At 41.6% G+C, this 23837-nt stretch overlaps 3 protein-coding genes and 2 long non-coding RNA genes across 6 annotated transcripts in view; 3 read left to right on the plus strand and 2 right to left on the minus strand.

Annotated features, from left to right (window-relative positions):
* Window positions 1-4801, minus strand: part of LOC138962577 (uncharacterized) — a 13636-nt gene extending 8835 nt beyond the window's left edge. Inside the window, exons 1-3 of one of the 2 annotated variants that reach the window (XM_070334446.1) lie at window positions 4614-4801; window positions 1928-2127; window positions 156-284 (exon numbers count right to left, since the gene is read on the minus strand). In XM_070334446.1, the coding sequence (XP_070190547.1) occupies window positions 156-284; window positions 1928-2127; window positions 4614-4643 (359 nt within the window). In that variant the 5' untranslated portion in view covers window positions 4644-4801. Of the gene's footprint in view, window positions 1-155; window positions 285-1927; window positions 2128-4233; window positions 4574-4613 lie in introns of those variants that run through there. The other variant, XM_070334447.1, reaches the window with a different exon arrangement.
* Window positions 4802-7077: 2276 nt separating this feature from the next.
* Window positions 7078-8106, plus strand: LOC138962580 (uncharacterized). The gene is made up of 2 exons (XR_011454557.1): window positions 7078-7498; window positions 7682-8106. It is a non-coding gene; the product is annotated as an uncharacterized lncRNA (long non-coding RNA).
* Window positions 8107-9080: 974 nt separating this feature from the next.
* LOC138961229 (uncharacterized) lies at window positions 9081-13276 on the plus strand. Its single transcript, XM_070332829.1, has 2 exons — window positions 9081-13069; window positions 13198-13276. Exons 1-2 carry the CDS (start codon window positions 9081-9083, stop codon window positions 13274-13276), a joined length of 4068 nt encoding a protein of 1355 aa, XP_070188930.1.
* Window positions 13277-13288: 12 nt separating this feature from the next.
* Window positions 13289-14777, plus strand: LOC138962578 (uncharacterized). Its single transcript, XR_011454556.1, has 2 exons — window positions 13289-14169; window positions 14353-14777. It is a non-coding gene; the product is annotated as an uncharacterized lncRNA (long non-coding RNA).
* A 62-nt stretch (window positions 14778-14839) lies between these two features.
* Window positions 14840-19678, minus strand: LOC138962581 (uncharacterized). Its single transcript, XM_070334448.1, has 4 exons — window positions 19586-19678; window positions 17682-17923; window positions 16178-16384; window positions 14840-15279 (listed from the first exon to the last, which is right to left on the minus strand). Exons 1-4 carry the CDS (start codon window positions 19669-19671, stop codon window positions 14996-14998), a joined length of 819 nt encoding a protein of 272 aa, XP_070190549.1. The 5' UTR covers window positions 19672-19678; the 3' UTR covers window positions 14840-14995.
* Window positions 19679-23837: the final 4159 nt, after the last annotated feature.

The raw sequence follows: 23837 nt of genomic DNA on the forward strand, positions 1-23837 counted from the left end.
ACGTTCAGTTTCATTCTGTGAGTTCCACAGCTTGACTAAATGTAGTAATTTCGCCTTACGCGACTTGTTTGTTTTTTGTTTGGGGGGGGGGGGGGGGCTTTGCCTGCTTGCTGGTTTTCTTGTTTTCTTGTCTTGTTCGCGTAAAGAACTCATACCTGTTGCCGTAAAATTTCAGCTCCATAACTCCTGCTCTTCGGCCTTCAAATTCGGCGATGAAAATGCGATCGTACTTGTTCCCATACATTCTGTGATCTGCCGCCGATGCCCTCCTGGCCAGCTCCAAACTGCCAACAGACGTATGAACATGATATGAGCCTCCAGAGCCACGACAGAGAAAATACATCATAATCCATACACATAATAGCCCCGTAGAAGTGACGTCACGTATTGAAATAAAAAGAAGGGAACATTTTGAGATTTGTCTAGTGTGACGACGTAACTCACAGGTAACTAAACCTGGATTTTTTTTAAATCTCACTAGATTATGTGGTCCTGTTAGGTTTGGAATTATTGCTGCGTTTTTAAGCAAATTATTGCTGTGTACTGTGCTTTTGAACAACCTTCAAGATGTTTCACAGAAGAGCATCTATTTTATATATATATATACGACTTGTGTCTGTCTGTCTGTGTGTCTGTGTGTGTGTGTGTGTGTGTGTGTGTGTGTGTGTGTGTGTGTGTGTGTGTGTGTGTGTGTGTGTGTGTGTGTGTGTGTGTGTGTGTGTGTGTGTGTGTGCGCGTGTTCGCGATGCACGGCCAAAGTTCTCGATGGATCTGCTTCAAATTTGGTGGGCAAATTCAGGTAGACCCCGGACACAACCTGGTTGATGAGAATTTTCAACACGTGCTCTCAGCGCGCAGCGCTGAACCGATTTTGGTTTTTCTGTTCATCTTCCCAGATCCATTCCCAGTAACTCTTCCTTATCTTCTCCAGTGTTTTGCGTTTATCTCCCTTCCTTCGTGTGGCGTCAATCCATATTCCCGTTACTATTTTTAGAACACAACGCTCAATCCATATTCCCGTTACTATTTTTAGAAGGTCGCTGTCCCGGCGAAGCCGGGTATTACTCTTCCTTATCTTCTCCAGTGTTTTGCGCGTTTATCTCCCTTCCTTCGTACGGTGCGCCGGCGAACACCCGGCAAAGCCGGGTATTCGGCTCTACTTCTTCCCGGCGAAGTCGTACCCGGCGAAGCGGGTATTCATCTAGTTCTATATATATATATATATACGACTTTTGTCAGTCTGTGTGTGTGTGTGTGTGTGTGTGTGTGTGTGTGTGTGTGTGTGTGTGTGTGTGTGTGTGTGTGTGTGTGTGTGTGTTCGCGATGCACGGCCAAAGTTCTCGATGTATCTGCTTCAAATTTGGTGGGCATATTCAGGTAGAACCCGGACACAACCTGGTCGATGAGAATTTTCAACACGTGCTCTCAGCGCGCAGCGTTGAACCGATTTTGGTTTTTCTGTTCATCTTCCCAGATCCATTCCCAGTAACTCTTCCTTATCTTCTCCAGTGTTTTGCGTTTATCTCCCTTCCTTCGTGTGGCGCCAATCCATATTCCCGTTACTATTTTTAGAAGGTCACTGTCCACAACGCTTTCATCCCGGCGAAGCCGGATTCGCTCTACTTCTTCCCGGCGAAGCCGGGTATCATTCGGCTCTACTTCTTCCCGGCAAAGCCGGGTACCCGGCGAAGCGGGTATTCATTCTAGTTAAACTATATACAAGTACCACAATCATACCAGTACCTTAGATGCGCGGTGATATAATCGCCCATTGGGATTTCCCCAAAAGCCGATGTTACTACAAAATAGAATGAGTTTATTCTGGGAAATCGTTCACTAGAGGCATTCGATATTTATGCAACCCTCGGACAACACACACAAAACTACGCTCTGTGACGAGTTTACATTTGGTAAACAATTTACTTACTTTCCCGCACCAATGGCGTGAACAAACTTCTCCTTGAAACCATCAATTAGTAGCCGCCCAGCAAAGTCACAGTCGTCTGCTCTCATTGTCCTTACTGTAACCTCTTCGGGCGACACATACACTTGAACGCCGTGGCTCCCTGGCTGTGTTGTTACAGCAAATTGATCCTGCATGATGTTTGGACTGTTGGGGCCTGGTTTCTGTACCGATATTTAGAATGGTAAAACCAGTTCGATTCCACGTTCTCACAAGTGTAAATAAAAAAAAAAACCGTTACGATGGTTTTCCTGTAGTGTCACTTTTCATCCCATTCGGTGCCGGTGTAGGATCCGGTCCGGTCCCCCCTCTGAAGTAGTCCCCCGGGGGACCAATTCGTGGCAAAAACTGCTCTATAATGGTCCCCCCTTAAACATCCAGCCTCGTTTTTCTTAGGCATTCAAGCCATTTTCAATCTATATCTTCGTCCGGTATTATGTAGTGCACAGACAGCAATCTCTTTGTTTGACTATATTTTGCAGAAAATAAAATAGATCTGATTTATAATGCCGTTCAAAAGAAAAATCACGTGAAATAAAATGAATAATAAATAAATACTGATAAGAAGAAATGAAAGCAGTCTCTGATTCTTTCCTTTCTTTTCTCTGAAATTGCTGGTAACATTACTAACATTGTAACAAGAAAAACGAGGCTGGATGTCTAAGGGGGGACCATTATAGAGCAGTTTTTGCCACGAATTGGTCCCCCGGGGGACTACTTCAGAGGGGGGACCGGACCGGATCCTACACCGGTGTCACGAACTGAAACCTCTGCTGAACAATCCTTCTCATTGCGGTCAATGCGCATGCGCCAATCTTGGACTTAAAAAATGCGACCCTTTGACCGATCGAGCCATGGGTTAGGGTTCGGGTTAGGATTAGGGTAAGGGTTAGGGTTAGGGTTAGGGTTAGGGTTAGGTTTGGGTTGTTCACGACCTGATTAATCTCCCCATGTTAGCGCATGCGCATTGACCGCAATGAGAAGGATTGTTGAGGCCGAGTTTTCAGTTCATGACACCGGTCATCTGTAAATATTAAAATGGTTTGAAAAATTGTCCTGCAATGTATCACGAATCACAGTGAAAAGGCCACTATATTATGAAATAATACAATACAACTATCAGTTAAATTAATTCAAATACGAATTCGATTTATTTGCTGGAGTTTGATGTGGACATTTACACACACAAACACACACACCCACACTCATACACACACACACAAATACACACACACACACCACACCACACACACACATACACACACACACACACACACACACTCACACACACACATACATACACACACACACACATACACACGCACACCCACACACTCATACACACACACACATACACAAACACACACACATACACACACACAAACACACACACACACACACACACACACACACACACACACACACACACACACACAAATACATATAAGCATTTATGTTTACCTATGCCAACACAAACAGTAAGGTATTCAACATTTCCACTGACCTCACGCTACATTCAAACCAAAGCAGACCCCAAAATTCTACACTCTTTCTGGCAAGCGCCTGTGCCTGTTTGCAAAGCACAACTCTACGGTACACAATGTACCGAACACACCCCAGCCAGCTTGCGAAAGACTTTGGAATTCGCAAAACACGTTATATTGTGCGTTACACCTTCGCTGGAAGGTGAAAGGCAGTTTCACAGGGGCAATTACTCGTATACCAGATGTTGAATCTCACTGTACCTGCAGTAGAAGATTTGTAATAGCTACTTCCATGTCTGCCACTGATCAACGAACAAGGTTGAGCAACATCTAGCATGATTTGTGTTCATCATCGTCACAATACTTCTGGTAATGATGTGTGCATACTCTCTCTATTGCCTATATGTCCTATGAATTGATATGGGCAGTTTTGTTTCTCCTATAGCAGATATGCAATCTTACAATACAACAGAAGATTTTTTCTTACTTCCATTTCTGACACTGATCCACGAACAAGGTTTAACAACATCAAGCATCGTAAAATAATGCTGTTATTGATGTGTACATACACTATCTATTACCTATCTGTTCTTACAGTTTACAGGGGCAGTATAATTACTCATATAGCAGATGTTGAATCTCTCTTTACCTGCAGTTAAAGATTTTTACTAGCAACTTCCATTTCTGACACTGATCAACAAAGTTCAACAGCATCACGTATCTGTGATCAGCATTGTACACGGAATGCAGGTATTGAGTTGTATACATACATTCTCTATTACTAACCTGTCTTTTAAGTTTCCAGTATCACTCTGGCGTGGCACAAAATAAATGTTCTACACAGACACCTAACAATTTTCTGGGCAATATCCAGATTAAAGCCCCGTCGTCGTAGCTGCTCTGTGATTACACTGAATGAATCACAGAGTTGTCACTCTTCTTTTTGTGTGTGACGTCACTCCCATGGGGTTATATCCGGAGTATGCCTGAAACTCAATGTCATCTTAGTGTATCTTCAACACGGCTAATTTAGCTACCTGAGAAAACAAGCTACGGGAACTAGAAAGAAGCTACGTAAAGTACGCAGAGAAAGCTAACTGATCAACACCACTAACTCTGTCACGTTGCGCCGAGCAAGCTACAGGTTTATAACCGAACAAACTTACTTGCAAGGTCCAGTGCCATAAAACGTTCATCCGAAACTGACCAGTAGACCTTGTGGGTACACAAAGTGATCGAATGACCTTTTGCAAGACATGCTAATGATTTACGACTGACCAAACGTTGATGATCAATACCATTGAACTCTCACGAGGAACTTCAGGTAAGTTTACCGCAATAACCTGTGGTAGATTACAGGCACAGGCAAAATGGGCTGTACGTCTCTTGTTCTATACAACTACTATTGGTATTCTTTCAGAATACAAACACTAATTTTTTTTTTATTCCATTCTTTCCATACCATCCTGAAGAAGGCAGTTACATTCCGAAATATTGATTTAAACGTACCCAACCTGATCCAAAAACATGATCTTTTTTATTTTTATGATAAGTTTGTATGTGTTTTTATTTTTATGATAAGTTTTCGTTATTGTTTGTCTGTGCACTTAAAAGACCGTTGGGTCGATATATTTGTGAATGTATTGTTTTGTCAATAACAAACGTTCCAACAACCTACCTTTCTTGAGTTTTTTTATTCGTACCTAACCTGGTTTCTGGTGTGTTTTCTTTTAATTTAAACTACTAATGGTTCTATATTCAGCCGTACGCAGCTAACAATGCAGACGCTTTTCCCTGTGTCTGTGCCTGCGAAGGCGTCATGGATGAATAACTGGCACACTGTGGTTACTTGGCCTTGAAAAAGGCAGGTGGGGAGTATGTCGACATTCACTATTGACAAAAATCATAGGCACATTACATGGCTACTTTATTCGTGTCAACCGACATCGAGAGCGAGCAACAAAGAGAGAGGGATATTTTGAGAGAGAGTGTGAGAGAGAGAGAGAGAGGAGCGGTGTGTCCTGTCTGGCTGGCTGGCTTGCTGTCTGACTGTCTGTGGAGGTATGGGTGTGTGTGCGTGTGTTTATGTGTGTGTGTGTGTGTTTGTGTTTGTGCGTGTGTGTGTCTGTTTTGGTGAGGGTGTGGGTGTACGTGTGTGTGTTTTTTTTTATTATTGATGGATGCATGGATTTATATAAGTTTTTGTATGGAGAAATAGAGAGAGAGAGAGAGAGAGAAAGAGAGAGCTTCGCAGATTGTTTGTTTTGCGTCCTGTTCTTTTCACACTTTTTTCATCTCTAATTTCCGCTTTTTCGACACATTTTCTCAAGAACAAGTAACAATTTGTTGGCGGATTCTGTCAAGCAAACCTGGGTACATTGCTTTAAACACAGGTACAGTTATTCTAACACTTATTGAATTTGTTTAATTTCTTAAATGTTCCGTTTCATATGAACGCCAGTGCTGCTTTTAATTTTGGTACGAGTGTATTATTGCTTTTCACACACACACACACACACACACACACACACACCCACACACACACACACACACACACACACACACACACGCAAACGGCACATACAACATATACACACGCACGTGCACAAAAAGAACACAACTGACGAGAATCACTCTGGTGTCCAGGCACCGATCAATGGTTCTTTGTGTTTTCTTCATTGAACATTCGCTCATTGAATACATTTTCACAAAATTCAAAGCGAGCAGAGTGGCCGCGGGGATAAAAGCGCAGTATTTATTCAAACACTGTCAAATCCAAAGTCGTTGGTTCTTCTTCTTCTTCTTCTTGTCGATCACTCAGATGGAAACGCCGGTTCTCCGCGCAAATGTTGCCGTGCGCTGGAGGTCGTCCAGACTGCCATAGAGCTTCCCTTGCACCGTGGTCGCCTCCGCCCAGATAGTCGTTGGTTCGATTCCCACTCTAGTCCATATTTGCGAGTTTGTGTGTGTGTGTTTGTGTGTGAGTGTGTGTGTGTGTGTGTGTGTGTGTGTGTGTGTTTGTGTGTGTGTGTGTGTGTTTGCGTGTGTGTGTGCGTGCGTGTGTGTGTGCGTGCGTGCGTGTGTGTGTGCGTGCGTGCGTGTGTGCGTGCGTGAGTGCATGTGTGCGTGCGTGCGTGTGTACGTGCGTGCGTATGTGTGTGCGGCGACAGCTTGTTGCTAGAAATGTGTGTGTGTATGCCTTGTTTTTATCCGGACCAGTGCCATTGGTGGTGCCAGAGTGATTTGGTAAAGAAGTGTCATTGTTCTATGGTATAGCATTGAGGTGCGGAGTTCATAAACGTTCATAAAGTGAATTCTCAAAACAATCATGACATAGAATTCAATGTTATATTACTGGCTGCATTCCATACGCATAGAATGCATCGTATGCACAATAGAATGTCAAATACAGAATCAATGAAAATATGGTGCCCCACATATATGGACGCTCACAGATTGTGAACCCTTTCTTCAAATACGCGCAGATCTTCCTACATAACGTTTTTGTTCGTTTTAATCCGACCACAGTTATACCTAATAATAATAATAATAATAAATGAGCATTTATATAGCGCAACATCATAACTTTACAAGTATGCTCTTTGCGCTTGACACATTTAAAATTAAAACACAGTGTGACGAATGGAATTCGTGTATCGACTCCCTCTCTCATATTAATCGAGACTTCACTAGTTGCGTACACAAAACGAGGTTAAATGACCGAGACTACGTCATGACGACACTGTATACATATGACGTCAACGCTCGCGCCATTAGTCCAAACCAGCGTACAAGACAAGAATTTGTTTATCTTCATGGAAAGAAATTTAAACGAAGAGAGCAAAAGAAAACAGCGTGCATTGGTATTAATTCGTGAATATGAACTGTACATATATTCAGTTGAGGTTGCTAGGATGCAATGCTCTGACCGTTTCATTGACTCCAAGATGGCAGCAATCAACGAAGCCACGTAGATTGCACCAGCATATGTTTCACCTTCCGTGGACGGATTTCCACATTTTTGCGATCTCCAAAGGTCCACTAACCGCAGGTAAAACACGCTAATACATTTTAACATTATTGATTCACAGGAAAACACAGGTATTGTTCATTTTTCCATGTGTTTGTGTCAGTCTGTGAACTCTTGTTTCTGTGTTGTTTTAGAGAAACAAATTGAATGATATCGATGGAAATCATACTTGATAATAACAGATATTGCACGTGTGTGTTGCAGAAGGTGCAAGTGTACAGGGGTGTACAATGCTTGTGTAAATGATGTCGTGTGAACACTGTGGGAAGGGCAACGTCAGCGGTAACCACGGAAGGAACCACCAACGTACCCAAGTGTCACCCAGATCGAGTTTATCATGATGAGTAGACTACTTTATATTTTGTGAACATTAACTTCATGTCTTCATTTGTGTAAACCGAAAAACATTTGCAACGAGAAGAAGAAGTACGTTCCGCGCTTCGATATCAAACGTCTACGCAACAAGAAGAAGAAAGACAATGTTGTTACGTGTGTGTGAAATCACACCAGCGAAATCATAATCTATAAAACTTTCATTTGAAGATTCTAAGAGAAAGGGATTGATGTCTGCAAGAATGATCATGTGCATGTTTTTGAAAGTACAGAATTATTAAATTTCTTATTACTTCTTTGCACTTGTCTCTGTTAAACACTGATCAGCCCTAGAACGAGAAGCAGACGTCACAATGGGGGCTCGAGTCACGGGATATTGAATCAACGTTTTACTTTCAATCCAGCCGTTCCAAATTTTTCTCGTTTCAAAATTGCTGTAGGTTTCCTGCATGTCGATTTGTATTGTATATATGTTCGTACTTCATCGCCATCGTCTCATCATATAATTTTATTTATTTACCTTTAGTTATATTACTTATCACAGATCTATAACTCAACGTGTGCCCTATCACACGGTAAAATAAAAACTGGAAGTGTTGTCAGCTGAAACGACACGTTAAAAAATCAATATTTAGCGAGACCACTTTTGATTTGTTAGCTCCCAATTTTATTTGTGGTGTTCCAATTCATCAGTGTGATAGTATTCTTGCACGTACTATCGGAACCATCATTCCCCTTAGTTTGTTCTAAATTACGCGGGAGGTTGGTGGGAGTCAGGTACCTAAGAGGTAAGGATTTAATACCTGTATTTCCCTGTGAAGCCCTATATAATCGACTTGTGGATATCAGTCGTATTTACTTGCTGTAGAAGTGGCTGTAAATTAATCTACACAGTAAATGATGCGAATTGACAGTTGAGTTGATACATCTTGTATATTCAACGTTCGATCGAGTGAAAGATTGATCTTTTCGCCAGAAAGAGTCAAATAAAGTTTACAGTGTAAGTTCTCGTTAGTAGATAGAAGTAAACTGACTCACGATAGAACGTGGAAACATAACTCTTTGGGTGGTTGTGTGGAAACGTAACGTAACATACGTTGAAGAATTATTTCAAAGTACAGTAGAAGTAGAGCTAAACTAGGACTTGCATTTTGTGCACGAAGGCGCCGCCCGACTGTTTCTTTTTGTAATTTGATCCGAAATTTAGTAGCTCGACGGTGTTTGAGCAACATACATTTTGTACGTTTTGGAATAATACGCGAGGTGACTTATGAGTGACGACAGTTCCCCAGCTCATAATTTTAGAAAGTCCACCATCGCAGCCCAGTTGGCACGGAAACAGCCGGCCGACAAATCTCTCCCCATAGTGACCACAGATAAGAAGGGAAGAAAAACCCTTACTGTCGGTAACGATCGGGAAGAGGTGATAGACTCGTTACCAATTCCTGCTGACGAAGAAGAGAGTGTTCATCTCTCTCTTCAAGTTGACAGCAACCGTAACGACGAAGAGGTTGATCCACAGGCGTGCACGGACGTGTCACCTGTAAATATGTCTCAGTCCACAAGTGTAGATCCGCTAGAGTTGACTAGACAGCTATTGGCCGAAGGACAGTTGTTGGGGTTAGAAGGAGCCGAGTTGCATGCATTTGTTCTTAATCAGAAGCAACAAACTCTTGATCGCGAAGAACGTGATGCTGAACGGCTAGAACGTGACGCTGAACGACAATTCCAACTGGAACAGTTGAAAATCCAGAACGCCAACCAAGAGGGCAACAGGAACAACAACTCGCCAGGACGTATTCGCGAAGATGATGGTTTCAAACCCAAGATTCCTTTTCTAGACGACCGTGATGACATCGAGAGCTGGTTCCATCAGTTCGAGCATTATGCTCGAGACTGTAACCTGAGTGATGCAGCAAAAGCTTCACGTGTAGTGTACTTTCTGAAGGGTAAGGCGAGAGTCATCTTCTCAAAGCTGAACGAGGAAGACGCTAATGACTACGACACTCTCAAACACGCTTTGTATGAGGGCTTCCAACTCACTAGCGAAGATTATAGAAAGAAGTTTCGCCAAACCAAGAAAAGCGCCACTGACACGTATAAAGAGCACATCACGAAGCTAGAACGGTATCTAGACAAATGGGTGGAATTAGCAGAATGCGACCAAGATGTAAAAGATCTCAAAGATTTGTTGGTCCGTGAGCAGGTGTTGGACACCCTTCCTCCTGACCTCACCGTTCACATTAGGGATAGAGACCCTAAGAGCGCCAAAGAGATTGGGATGATAGCCAACACATATCAACAATCTAGATCGAACGTCAAAACTTCATCAACGTACGTCAAGCCTGAAAAACGTCGTTCTCCCCAAGAAGAAACAAGAATAGCTGCTCCATCAACAAAACCCGCAAATCAAACTCTAAAGGCAAAGTTGAGTGACGCCGAGAGAGAGAAACTGCGAGCATCTGGATGTTGTTTCATTTGTAAATTGCAAGGGCATGTCTCTCGTTTCTGTCCAAACAAGAGAGACACAGCAGGTGCAGTTTCATCGAAGAAAGATACACTTGAGACACCGATCCTCTTAGAAAAACTTTGCGGAAATTGCAAGGAAAAGAAATGTGCCGAAGTGGTACCAGTGAAGCTGAATGGAACAATTGTCAACGCTTTGAGAGACACTGGATGTACTGGTATCATTGTCAGCAAGAAGTTTGTGCCAAAGGAGGCATATTCAGCGAAAATGAAGGAGACTACTCTGGCAGAGAAAGACTCCAAGAAGATGTACCACACCGCCGTGGTGCACATCGATTCACCCTACTTTGACTCCGAGACAGAAGTAACGGTGATGGACGACCCAATTTACCCTGTCCTCATAGGTAAATGGTATGGACTAGGTAAAGAGAAGAAATTGACTCCCACATATCCTGTTCGAGACCCAGCATGGTACCCTGGGACAGCAGCTGCTGTTACCACGAGAGCACAAGCGACAGAGGACGCCCAGAAACCAAGCTGCAGCCACAAACAGGGAGTCAAGGAAGAAGAAAGACTGTATTCGCCAGCTGATCTGAAGAGAGAACAGGCAAGTGACCCTTCGTTGAAGACCATCAGGCAATTTGCCAACTCTCCAGAAGGGATCAATGGGATACGGTATTCATACAAGAAAGAAATCCTGTATAGAACAACGAAAGATCGCCACGGAAACGACCGTTCACTAGTAATCGTTCCGAAGAAACTCAGAAACAAAGTTCTTTCATTTGGTCACGATCACCCCATGGCAGGACACTTAGGTCAAAGAAAAACATCTGACAGAATTAGAGCAGAATTCTGGTGGCCAGGGTGTGCAGGAGACATTCGTAGGTATTGCTTGTCCTGTGACACATGCCAAAGAACTGCACCGAAAAGTCAGACGAAGAAAGTCCCTCTGGGAAGGATGCCACCCATCAGTTCAGTTTTCAAGAGAGTTGCGGTGGATATCATCGGCCCGGTCAAACCTATGTCGGAGAGCAAGAAACAATACATCTTGGTATCTGTTGACTACGCTACCCGATACCCCGAAGCCGTAGCCCTGAAAAACATCCAAGCAGACACCGTAGCTGAAGCTCTCTGGGAGATGTGGACTAGATTGGGAATCCCAGATGAAGTGATAACGGACCAAGGCACACAGTTCACCAGCCACCTGATGAAAGAAGTGAACGACTTTCTCAGCATCAAACACCATATGACTGCACCGTTTCACCCTCAAGCGAATGGTTTGGTCGAAAGGTTCAACTCCACACTGAAGAGCATGCTGAAAAAGTTAGCGATCGATCAACCGAGGGAATGGGACACGTTTATCCCCGCCCTCCTGTTCGCATACAGAGAAGCCCCACAAGAAAGCATGGGATTTTCGCCGTTTGAGCTGCTGTATGGGAGATCTGTCAAAGGACCCATGCAAGTGCTGCGCCAAACATGGACCGAAGAAGAAATCTCAGGGGAGCAGAAGACTACAGCGGAATATGTAGTCAACCTCAGGAACAGAATAGAAGAAACGTGCAACGTGGCACGTGAGAACCTGAAGAAAGCGGCCAGCAAGCAAGCCCATTTCTTCAACAAGAAAACGAAACCAAGGACGCTAGAAGTCGGAAAACGGGTTCTACTTCTACGCCCTGTGAAGAACAACAAGCTGGAACTTACATGGTCAGGTCCCTACAAGGTTGTGGAAAAGTTGAACGAATTCGACTACAAGATCCAAGTTGGCAGAAGAACACGGATCTACCACATCAACCTCATCAAGGAGTACCAAGAACGGGAATTGAGTTCCGCCACTCCCAATCCCAGTTCATCTGCCCAAGCGAGTGTTCCTGCTTCAAACGAAGAAGAAAGTGATGAAGAAGACGGAGGAGAAGAGGTCGTGGCTGTTGTCATGGAAGAGGACAACACGATGGACGATGACATTTTCAAGTATGACACTCAGAAGATGTTACCCCTCCTAGAAACTCAAAGAACCGAAAATGTGAAGAACATCCATTTCGACGAGAAATTGGACGAGGCAAAGGTCAAGGAGGCGAAGATGATCTGTGAAGAATTTGAAGAGTTCCTAACAGATGTTCCAAAGACGACGAACCTGGAAAAATGTTCCATTGAAGTGACAGAGAAGAAACCAGTCTTTGTGAAACCCAGACCCATACCTCACGCCATGGTAGAAACTGTCGAAAAGGAAATTGAAGAAATGCTGAAGTTGCATGTCATCGAACCTGCAAACTCTCCATACAACTCTCCCATCGTCCTGATAAAGAAGAAGGACGGAAAGTACCGTTTCTGTTCTGATCTGAGAGCTCTGAACAACGTGGTAGTGTTCGACGCTGAACCCATCACCGATGTCGACCATCTGTTTCAAAGTTTGGGAAAAGCAAAATACTTTTCAAAGCTAGACTTGACGAAAGGATATTGGGCGATCCCAATAGAGGAGGAGGATAGAGACAAGACGGCATTCACAACTTCAGCGGGCCAATTTCGTTGGGCCAACATGCCATTTGGATTGAAAACAGCGACGGGGGTGTTTAACCGCATGATGAGGAAGCTACTCAATCCAATCAGAAGAAAAGACGTCCACCACTTCATGGACGACGTGCTTATAGCAACTGAAACCTGGGAAGAGCACATGTCAGCTCTGAAGGCAGTACTACAGAGGCTACAAGAAGCCAATTTGGCAGCAAAACCCTCCAAGTGCTACATAGGCTACACAGAGTTGCCGTACCTCGGACACGAAGTGGGAGGTGGAAAAAGGTGGCCAGAAAGCGACAAGATCAAGAAGATTCAGGACGCTCTCCCACCCACCACGAAGAAGGAACTACGGTCGTTCCTAGGACTCTGCAACTTCTACAGGTCCTACATCGAATCATACGCGAACATAGCTGTTCCGTTAACCGACCTGACAAAGAAGTTCAACCCAGACAAGCTTGTCTGGAACGACGAAGCGAAAAGGAGTTTTGAGACACTCAAGGAGAAAATCTCACAGAAACCTGTGCTGTGTATGCCAGACCACAGCAAACCTTTCGTGCTAAGGACGGACGCCTCCGACAAAGGAATGGGTGCTGTTCTCATGCAAGAGCACGAAGAGACTCTACGACCTGTTGCGTACCAAAGCAAGAAGTTCAACGGAGCAGAAAGTAGGTACGCCACCGTAAAAAAAGAATGCCTAGCTACAGTTTGGGGAGTGGGAAAGTTCGAACGGTATCTGTACGGGAAACACTTCACCATTGAGACAGACCATCGCCCACTCAAACATCTCCAACGACAACCGAACAACCCTCGTCTGATGAGATGGGCCCTCCAACTGCAGCCATACGAGTTCACCGTACGTGTTATCCCCGGGAAGGACAACCACGGTGCAGATTATATGAGCAGAGCGTCGTACGATGAATAATTATCTACTTGGGATAGGATAATTATCTTGATCCATGGGGTTATGTGACGAATGGAATTCGTGTATCGACTCCCTCTCTCATATTAATCGAGACTTCACTAGTTGCGTACACAAAACGAGGTTAAATGACCGAGACTACGTCATGACGACACTGTATACATATGACGTCAACGCTCGCGCCATTAGTCCAAACCAGCGTACAAGACAAGAATTTGTTTATCTTCATGGAAAGAAATTTAAACGAAGAGAGCAAAAGAAAACAGCGTGCATTGGTATTAATTCGTGAATATGAACTGTACATATATTCAGTTGAGGTTGCTAGGATGCAATGCTCTGACCGTTTCATTGACTCCAAGATGGCAGCAATCAACGAAGCCACGTAGATTGCACCAGCATATGTTTCACCTTCCGTGGACGGATTTCCACATTTTTGCGATCTCCAAAGGTCCACTAACCGCAGGTAAAACACGCTAATACATTTTAACATTATTGATTCACAGGAAAACACAGGTATTGTTCATTTTTCCATGTGTTTGTGTCAGTCTGTGAACTCTTGTTTCTGTGTTGTTTTAGAGAAACAAATTGAATGATATCGATGGAAATCATACTTGATAATAACAGATATTGCACGTGTGTGTTGCAGAAGGTGCAAGTGTACAGGGGTGTACAATGCTTGTGTAAATGATGTCGTGTGAACACTGTGGGAAGGGCAACGTCAGCGGTAACCACGGAAGGAACCACCAACGTACCCAAGTGTCACCCAGATCGAGTTTATCATGATGAGTAGACTACTTTATATTTTGTGAACATTAACTTCATGTCTTCATTTGTGTAAACCGAAAAACATTTGCAACGAGAAGAAGAAGTACGTTCCGCGCTTCGATATCAAACGTCTACGCAACAAGAAGAAGAAAGACAATGTTGTTACGTGTGTGTGAAATCACACCAGCGAAATCATAATCTATAAAACTTTCATTTGAAGATTCTAAGAGAAAGGGATTGATGTCTGCAAGAATGATCATGTGCATGTTTTTGAAAGTACAGAATTATTAAATTTCTTATTACTTCTTTGCACTTGTCTCAGTTAAACACTGATCAGCCCTAGAACGAGAAGCAGACATCACACACAGTTATACAAGCATTTACATCTACATTCATAGTCAACAACGCTTAATTAAAAGCATACATCATCAAACATACATTACAAAAGATTCTGGTTGGTCTGTTCACATCCAGGAAGTAGCTCTGGCTGGCCTGCAGCTACTATTTCAGCGAGATGTATCTGTCTAATTCCCAGGGTAATATGCGCGCTCGCAGATGTAGACCCTCTCCTCGGATTCGCCCAGGTCTTCCCACGTGAAGTTTTTGTTCGTTTTCAGTCCCACCACGTTGTCCTTGTTTTGAGCATTGTTGGGTCTGTTCACATACCAGAAGGTGGCTGTGGCATCGTAGTTGACCGCTTGACCGTTGACCCAGATAAAGTCTGGACCCGACGCTGGCCACGATGTGTTCCACACGGCCTGAGGACGACTGGCGCCCACGGCGAAGGAACCGGTAAAACCGAAGAACGCTGAAAACAATTGCGATCCAGCAGATGGGAGAACGCTCAAAATTATTGAGATTTAGCAGAATTGGCGAACGCGAAAAACTATTGAGATTCTGCAGAATGGGAGAAAGTTAAAAACAATTGAGATCTAGTAAAATGGAAAAACTCTGAAAAAATTGATATCTAGCAGAATGGGAGAACGCTAAATTCTATTGAGATTTAGCGGAATAGGAGAATGTTCAAAACAATTGAGGTCGAGAAAAATACGAAAACGCTAAAAACAATTGAGATAAAGTATAATTGGGAGGACGCTGAAAACACTTGAGATCTATTTAAAATGGGAGAACGATGAAAACAATGTGTACTTATTCAAAAAGGAGATCTCTGAAAACATTTCAGATCTAGTAAAATGGGAGAACGCTAAAAACATCTGATATCAAATAAAACTGGTGAATACTGAAAAAAAATGATGTCCGTGAAATCTTACTCAAATCTAATGGTGTATGTGAGTGGGTTTGCGTGACTGCGTGCATGGGTCTATGTCCTATTTCTGTTGGTCGGTCCGTCTGCATGTCTGTTTGTGACAGAATTTTCGTACGTATCAATGCGGGCATATGCGCTTGTGTGCGTGATGTGTACGTTGTTCTATGTCTTTGTCTGTGCTAGTGTCTACGTTAATGCGTGCGTGCGTGCGTGTGTGTGTGTGTGTGTATGTGCGTGTGCATGTGTGTGTGTGTATGTGTGTGGGTGTGTAGTGTGTGTGTGTGTATGTGTGTGGGTGTGTACGTGCCTGTGCGTATAACATTTTGTATATCCCTAAGATATTGGGGAATCTGCCTGCCTACTTCTCTATCCCAACTCCATGTTGTGTTTCTTTCTCTCATCACGGGTGACTAACAATCCTGCAGCCACCGACCCTCACCTGTATTTGTGTTCAAGAAGAATTGGATGAATCTGGCCTTTTCAACAGGTTCCAGCACTGTCAACCTCTCGTTGTTGTTAGTACACGCATCACGCGACGCTAACCATGTTAACTTTGGTGACGTCACCACTCGGTAGCACGTCACGCTGACGCGATCGATGACGTAACTTTCATTGGAAGATGCACTGCCAAATTTCGGACAGGATGCTGAAAGAAGAGAGCAAAATTTTCCAAGAATTAAAAATGTGGAATTAACCTTGCCTTCAGTATACCTTCGTTGTACTATGTATTGTTTATTGTGCATAATTAATAGATATAGCAAGCTTGACACGAGGCTTGAACAAACTGTAATAACATTGACACAACCTAATAAACTTAGAGTCAACCCTGACAGCAATGTCATTTGAAGGGCGTTGATAGGGGAAGGGCCCCTAATATGGACCACTTTTTGTTTATTCCGGATAACTAGCTTGTTTTCTTGCGAAGAAGTTTCATTTTGTGGTTGGTAGTCCTTCTCCCTTAGTTTAACCGTTAGGCCTAATTAGAGTGAAATAGCTTTGATAGACCTTCAGCACAAATTAAATAAAGAAAAAATCACAAATGGTCCATATCAGGAGCCTGGGCGCCCAATATGGACAAGTGAAACGGCCTTCACGAATCACTGTAAAAAGTCCCCTATACTTCAAAATAACATGATACAACTTAGTGTGCAAGTCAGACTAATTCAAATATGCTTTAGATTTAGCTGTTTTGGGTTGATGAGAGCATTATTTGAAGCACACCAGGAAACTGAAGAAGCTTATCAAAAACAGAGTGAAAATAAGTGAAATTATCAACTTCCACAAAAAAAGACTATTTGTTATATTTTTTTGATATCTCGAGGGCTAGTTATAGGTTATTTCCAGCAAGCTTCTTAATTAATTAATGAAAATAGCCTTTAGTTTTTATTTTCTTCGATTTGTTGAAGGTGGTCCATATTAGGGGACTCACACATACTTTGAAATTTTGCTATTATTTTTTTGTTTGCAGTAGAAACTCGGGGTCAACACTGCTAAAAATGTAACAAATACGGACTTAGCTGTCATATATAGCAATGTTTGTGTGATAAAAGCTTTGGCTGTGGACAGAAACGAGTCCGTTTTAGGCGGCAAATTTAGAGTGAACGCTGCCAAAAGTGAAAAAAGAGAAAAAGCGGTTTTGAGGTTTGTGTTTTGACATGTGCAAATTATCCAGAGAGGGTGAATACAGCGAATAAAACTTGTTTGAGCGCTCTAGCGCCGTTAGTTTGTCAGAACAGGAGGTGGTCCATATTAGGAGCCGGTCCATATTAGGAGCCCTTCCCCTACATTTTTTGAAACAGTCTTTTGCAATGTTATAGAACTGTATTCGAAAAACTGCCTGGAAAGGCTGAGTTTGGAGACTGACGTAGAAATCTTATTTAAAAATTAACTGGCTGGCCATACATTACACAGTTTCCAGGCTTAACGACCCTCAGTCTGCTTACCTGACGTCACGCGGAAATATATCCAGCCAGGCGTCATTACTGCGTCATTCGGAGATACGTGTACTAGCCATTGCGGTACACATGTTTTGATGACGTCGTTGTAAAAGAATGAGTTGCACCACTCTTGTGCTTGGCACGCTGTGGCACAGTGTAGTTTTGAACGAACAAAAATCGATGACGTCATGTTAACACCTGATGGCAGACGATCATTGTACAAGCTGTCCAAGTACCATTTTCCATATCTAAATTTCCAACAGAAAAAAATCAGTTTCAAAAAACATCAGATCAGTTGCTTTTAAGAACGTGATGGCGCTGGGTTAGGAACACACACACACACACACAAACCTCAACTCACACACACACACACACACACGCACACACACACACACACACACCGTGACACACACACACCGTGACACACACACCACACACACACACAAACACACACCGTGCACACACACACACACACACACACACACACACACACACACACACACACACACACATATCACACTAACACTTACACTAACAAGAAGAAAAACAAGTACAAAACCAAGGAAGACAAAAGAGACCAATAGTTCTTAAAACTCCATTAGAAGTTAGCTTATATTACAATCATGGTATACAAAATATGCATATTAAAATCATATCAATCACAATATTTCTAAAGGTGTCCTGCCACAGAACGACTGCAAACCTTGAGCCTGCAACCTTTATCTCCATGGTTACACGACTAAGACTTTGATTATGATAAAATAAGATATTTGTCCAAGAAGAAGAAGAAATAGAAAGGAAAATGTGAATTTGGAGAATCTGACCCGTAGCAGAATTGAAAGATTGTGTGAAGAGTAACTGTGCACTGTTTGACATGCGAAAGGATTGAAACCATAGAATGAAACTTGACACAACATTATTTTGTCATATAAAGACTTTAATATACGCGTATGATTGTAGTTTTACAGCAGAACATTATTTGCTACTAGGGGAAGGGCTCCTAATATGGACCGTTTTTTGTTTCATGCTGATAACTAGCGTGTTTTCTTGCGAAGAAGTTTTATTTTGTGTTTGGTAGACCTTCTCTCTTAGGTTAACCGTTAGGCCTAATTAGAGTAAAATAGCTTTGATAGACATTCAGCAAATATGAAATACAGAAAAATCACAAATGGTCCATATTAGGAGCCCTTCCCCTATTTTCAACCTATGTTTGTGTTCGTTGTGAGACTTCGAACTTGAACCCTCACTCCCTTCCTTACTGCATACGCATGGGGGAACACGTTAGACGATGGCTTGAAAGTTTTAAGTTTTGTTTGTTGTAGAAGAGTTATCCTTCTTGAAGGAGAGACAAGCTGCAAACACGTCGTCAGCGTAACAGTGAACAATGACCATGTTTTCGAAAAAATAAAAAGCATAATATCCAACGTGCACTTCATTTTCTGGAAAACGTCTAGTCTTTGGTCTGATGAACAAAGGAAATGAAGTGAGCGCTCTAAATGCATACGACATGTGTAATAGGGTAAGTGAGAGTTGCGCGGAACCAATCTCCTGGCGCCTGGGAGAATAACCAGCATAGTAATTAACAAGCGACTTTCATCCTCATTTTATTGTCTATTCTTTGAGATAGAGAACAAAGAACTGCATTAATCGACGTATTATAAACGCATGGTAAAGGACCATGCCCAGCACAAATCAATAGCAATAACTGAGAAGCTTTGCGATTGAAATCAAAACACTAGTCATGCATAAAGGAATTTTTTAACCACGTCAAAGCAGAAACGAAACAGGAAAACTGCCTTCCGAATAATAAGTCCACTCATTTAAGCTCCTGTCTCGTTGAGAATTCAAGCTCAAGGAAAGAAAAAGCACAATAAAAAAACGTGAAAAAAGATAAAGAAATATTGACATACCCACATATGACATCTTCAGCGTTCAAAGCAATAAGGACAAAGACCAATACAAGTTTTCCATGTCGACTCCAGCCACGCTGCTCCATTGTTCTGTGTAAAAATGAAGAAAAGGATAATCACAGACACAATGGTTTTTTTTGTTTTTTGTTTTTGTTTTTTTGCCAAGCACAATCATCATTGTGGGGCTTTTAATCAATAACATGCATCCGTCTACAATGTATCATCATTCATCCATCAACATTTATAATAAATATGTAAATGGCAAGTATACAAGATATATATATATATATATATATATATATACAACATTAGGACATAACAGACAGACGGACATATAACATACCGTTCGCCTACAAGTAAGGCCGGAGCTTAACATAACATGCAGATTACAATACTTGACATTATGGACGTATTACCTGCTTAATAATAATACAGTCAGTTAATAATACCGTCAAACAAACAAAAACAAAAAACAAAAAAAATCAAAGCAAAAACACATATATATACGCAAATCATCACATCTCTGCACAACCTAGCGTACTACCTAACCAACTCTTCATATGGGGACCATAATTCTACAAATTTGGTAATGTTACCAGAATTGAAACTGGAATATTTTTCTATTTCAAATCTGTATTTCAAATTTCTTAAAAATATTTCTAACAGTGGCCTTGTCTCTTGTAACTTACTCTTATAAATATAAAACTTTGCAAACAAAATGATAAAATCCAAAACCACATCTACCTTAACATTGTTCATACACCCAAACAAAATAAATTCTTCTGTAAAAAGAACATTTGCGCGGTAAATACCACTTCTGTTTAACAAATCTTCCAAATCAGTCCAAAATTTCCGACTAAGCGGGCAGTACCAAAATATATGGGAAATTGTTTCATTTTCAATTTTACAAAAGGCACAAAGGGGACTGTCAAGAATCTTTTGAACAAATAACCGGCTAGCAACACCAAGAATGCGGTGAAGCAATCTGGTCTGGAACCATCTTAACTGTGTGTCCTTAGTTGTTTTAAAACACTTATCAAAAATCTGTTTCCAGTTCAGGTTGTAAAAATACATATTCCATCTGTTCATGCCTGCAGGGTTATCATCAAATTTTGATTTCAAAAAGACTTCTTTAATTGCCTGTTTGCCTCTACAAATAATCTGCCAGGGGTTATAATCCCTAATCTGAAAACCATTCAACGAATCAATTTTTACTTTTCTCTGATATTTTCGTAAGGACTTAATCACTCCCTCATAGAATAAAAAAAATTTGAACAAAAGGGAAAATTTAACCTAAATTCTTCAAAGGTACAGAAATGTCCATTTAAATGTAGCAACTGATGGACAAACACTACATCATTTTCAATCCATTCCTTATTTACTATTGTACCGTGGTCTCGTATAATGTTCAAATTGTAATGTATACATTCGGAAACAAAATCATTCACATTAATTACCTCGCTTAAGGAACAGCATTTCTTATAATGTTTCAAAACATCCTTCCAAAAACTGTTACCACATCGTTTCATTAACACATTTACATACTCGGCACCCACTTTAAATATGTCTTTCATTCCAGGTATCATATCAAAAATAAGCTTTTTTACATCAAATTCAAACATCTTTAATCTGCGAATCCAATTTATCTTTACTGATGCCACAAAAGTGTAAATGTCAATCATATTCAGACCACCATTGCAATAGGGTCTGCAAACGACATTACGCCGAATCTTTGCAGGTTTACCATTCCACAGGAAGGAATAAAAGGCTGCATTCACTTCTCGTAAAAAGTCTTCGGGTGGGTCTGGCAATACAGTTAATTTCTTTCTTTTCTTTATTTGGGTGTTTAACGTCGTTTTCAACCATTCAAGGTTATATCGCGACGTAATACAGTTAATAAATAAACCAATTTTGAAAGGACCAAAGTTTTCAAAATTATAATTCTACTGAATGGTGTTAACTCTCTTCTGCTCCAATCTTTTAATCTCTTTTAATTTTCCTTCATAATTAATTTCCAGAATGTTGCCGGTGTTTGTTGAAAATTTGACTCCCAATACTTTAAAAATCCCAGGGTCCCAACAGAAGTTCATATCCCTCATACTAGTATCTTTCTTGTGAATTTCGCTTTCTTCCAATCCAGACAATTTGAGTTTTTTCATTGTTTATCTTTAATCCGGAAAATTTAGAAAATTTCTGTAAAGTTTTAACACATTCAACAAACGATTCCTTACTGCCATCCAAATAAAGAGTTGTATCGTCCGCAAATTGACACAATAACACTTCCGCGTTATTCAATTTCAATCCTTTTATCACATAATTATTACGTAACATTAATGATAGTATCTCGGAACATATTAAATACAAATATGGTGAGAGGCTATCCCCTTGTCGGACGCCTCTTCTTATATTAAACCAACCAGAATATTGGCCATTTACTGTAGCACATGTCTGTATATCTTGATAAAAAAAATAACTCGTATCCACTGTTTTACATCGTTTCCAAAATTGAAAAAATCCAATGCCTTTTGTAAAAAGGGCCAGGACACACTGTCGAACGCCTTTTCAAAATCAATTGCAAGCAGCAAACCTGGTATATTTTCTCTTTCAGTAAACGTCAACACATCATACAGCAAACATATTATCCCCGATAAATCTTCCTTTCATAAAACCTGTTTGGTGTTCACTAATAATCTTAGGTAACATTATTTTCAATCTATTCGCAATACAGGACGAACAAATTTTATAGGATATGTTAAGCAGGGATATTGGCCGCCAGTTCTTAATGTTATCCTATATTATGCATAACTAAGAGATACCACCCATGTGATAAATAAACAATTTCTTCACACGTGTGTATATCATGTAAATGAGGTCCGCTCAAACTACAGTCTCGAGGAGACCTAATCTTCCACTGCTCATAATGACAAAGTCACTGAGACAAACGTCATTTTCGAAAAACTTTTGCATAATTAATTTTGCTCTTTCTTGTAAAACTTCCACTGGACGAGTTTTGAGAATTTACTGATGACGCTATAGTTCCTATTGTGGCGTCTTTTGTTTTGATGTCTGAGATTTCACGAGGCTTTGGAATAAATCGAAGCTCCAGAAGACGCGTCTTCAATTTAACAACTTCGACTCCGGAAAGTTTGAAGCAGATGGCACGCAAATGCAGAATGTAGAATAAACAGAACACTATAATTATGTAGATGTTACATGCCGAGTCTCAGTGAATGGTTGAAGTTGGCGGATCATGAAAATGCGAGCTTCAGCGAGGTCCAGAGATGTAATTTCGTAGGGGAAGGTTGTCTGATATGGACCACTGCCTAATATGGACCACCTCCCGTTTTGACCAACTAATGGCACTGGAGCGCTCAAAACAATTTCATTCGCTGTATTCACCCTCCCTGGATAACTTGCACAAAATGTCAAAACAGTTGCAGAAATACAAACCTCGAAACCTTCGGGCTTTTTCTCTTGTTTTCACTTTGGGCGCCGTTCTTTCTAAATTTGACGCCTAAAACGGTTTCGGGGGGGGGGGGAGGGGCTTGCTCTGTGGTACCATGTTTCACACGGGGGACTGTGTTCCGCCTTATTTCAGCCGGGCTAGTTGTTCCTCCGTTTTTCAGCCGGGCTTGGTGTCACACAAACGTAAGTGTCTGCACTAAAGTACAAACTATGTCATCTAGGAAACTCACATCCGAAAACGGATGGTTTTTTGCACTAACCTAAGTGATTTGTCTCTCTATTGCTGTTTTTTTTTTTTTATCTGACTAGGTTTAGTATGTGACCCGCATCGGCTTGAAATACTTGCGGAATGTCGCTTTTTGGACTCACAAACTGATCAAAATGAAGAAATGCTAAGCAACGGTATCATGTTATGGCTTTTCTGTATCATAAGTTTGTTCTATTGTTTCTTGCTGCTATGCTGATGCATTTTCCCGAACCTGCTTTAAGGCGTTGAGGCAAGAGAAGTAAAACCAAAACCCATGTCAGTCGAGTTTCGTTCCGCGCTGGACACCCATGTGTTCCGAGCTGGGACATCATATCAACTGAAAGTGTTCCGCGCTGGGACCACTTCTTAGATGAGATTCGCATTTCTTGTAGCCAAATTTAACGCGTTTTGAGGGATTTTCTCAACAGATGGAGGTGTCAGCTATTACCCTGGATAGCTTTCTGGATATCAGCAGTGAAGTAGAGGTTGCCTCAAGCACAAGTGCTGGTCTGCCACTGACGTCAACCCCTAAGCGGTCAC

Source organism: Littorina saxatilis, linkage group LG3 (genome assembly GCF_037325665.1).
Source record: "Littorina saxatilis isolate snail1 linkage group LG3, US_GU_Lsax_2.0, whole genome shotgun sequence".
NCBI lineage: Eukaryota > Metazoa > Mollusca > Gastropoda > Littorinimorpha > Littorinidae > Littorina > Littorina saxatilis.

Bases quoted from the DNA above. Each gene is read 5' to 3' on its own strand.
- LOC138961229 (XM_070332829.1), top strand. From the start codon at position 9,081: ATGAGTGACGACAGTTCCCCAGCTCATAATTTTAGAAAGTCCACCATC. The intron at 13,070-13,197 runs GTGGCCAGAAAG...ACGCGAACATAG, and splicing joins GAAGTGGGAGGTGGAAAAAG to CTGTTCCGTTAACCGACCTG.
- LOC138962581 (XM_070334448.1), bottom strand. From the start codon at position 19,671: ATGGAGCAGCGTGGCTGGAGTCGACATGGAAAACTTGTATTGGTCTTT. The intron at 16,385-17,681 runs GTAAGCAGACTG...CTCTTCTTTCAG, and splicing joins ATATTTCCGCGTGACGTCAG to CATCCTGTCCGAAATTTGGC. The intron at 15,280-16,177 runs GTGAGGGTCGGT...AATTGTTTTCAG, and splicing joins CTTCTTGAACACAAATACAG to CGTTCTTCGGTTTTACCGGT.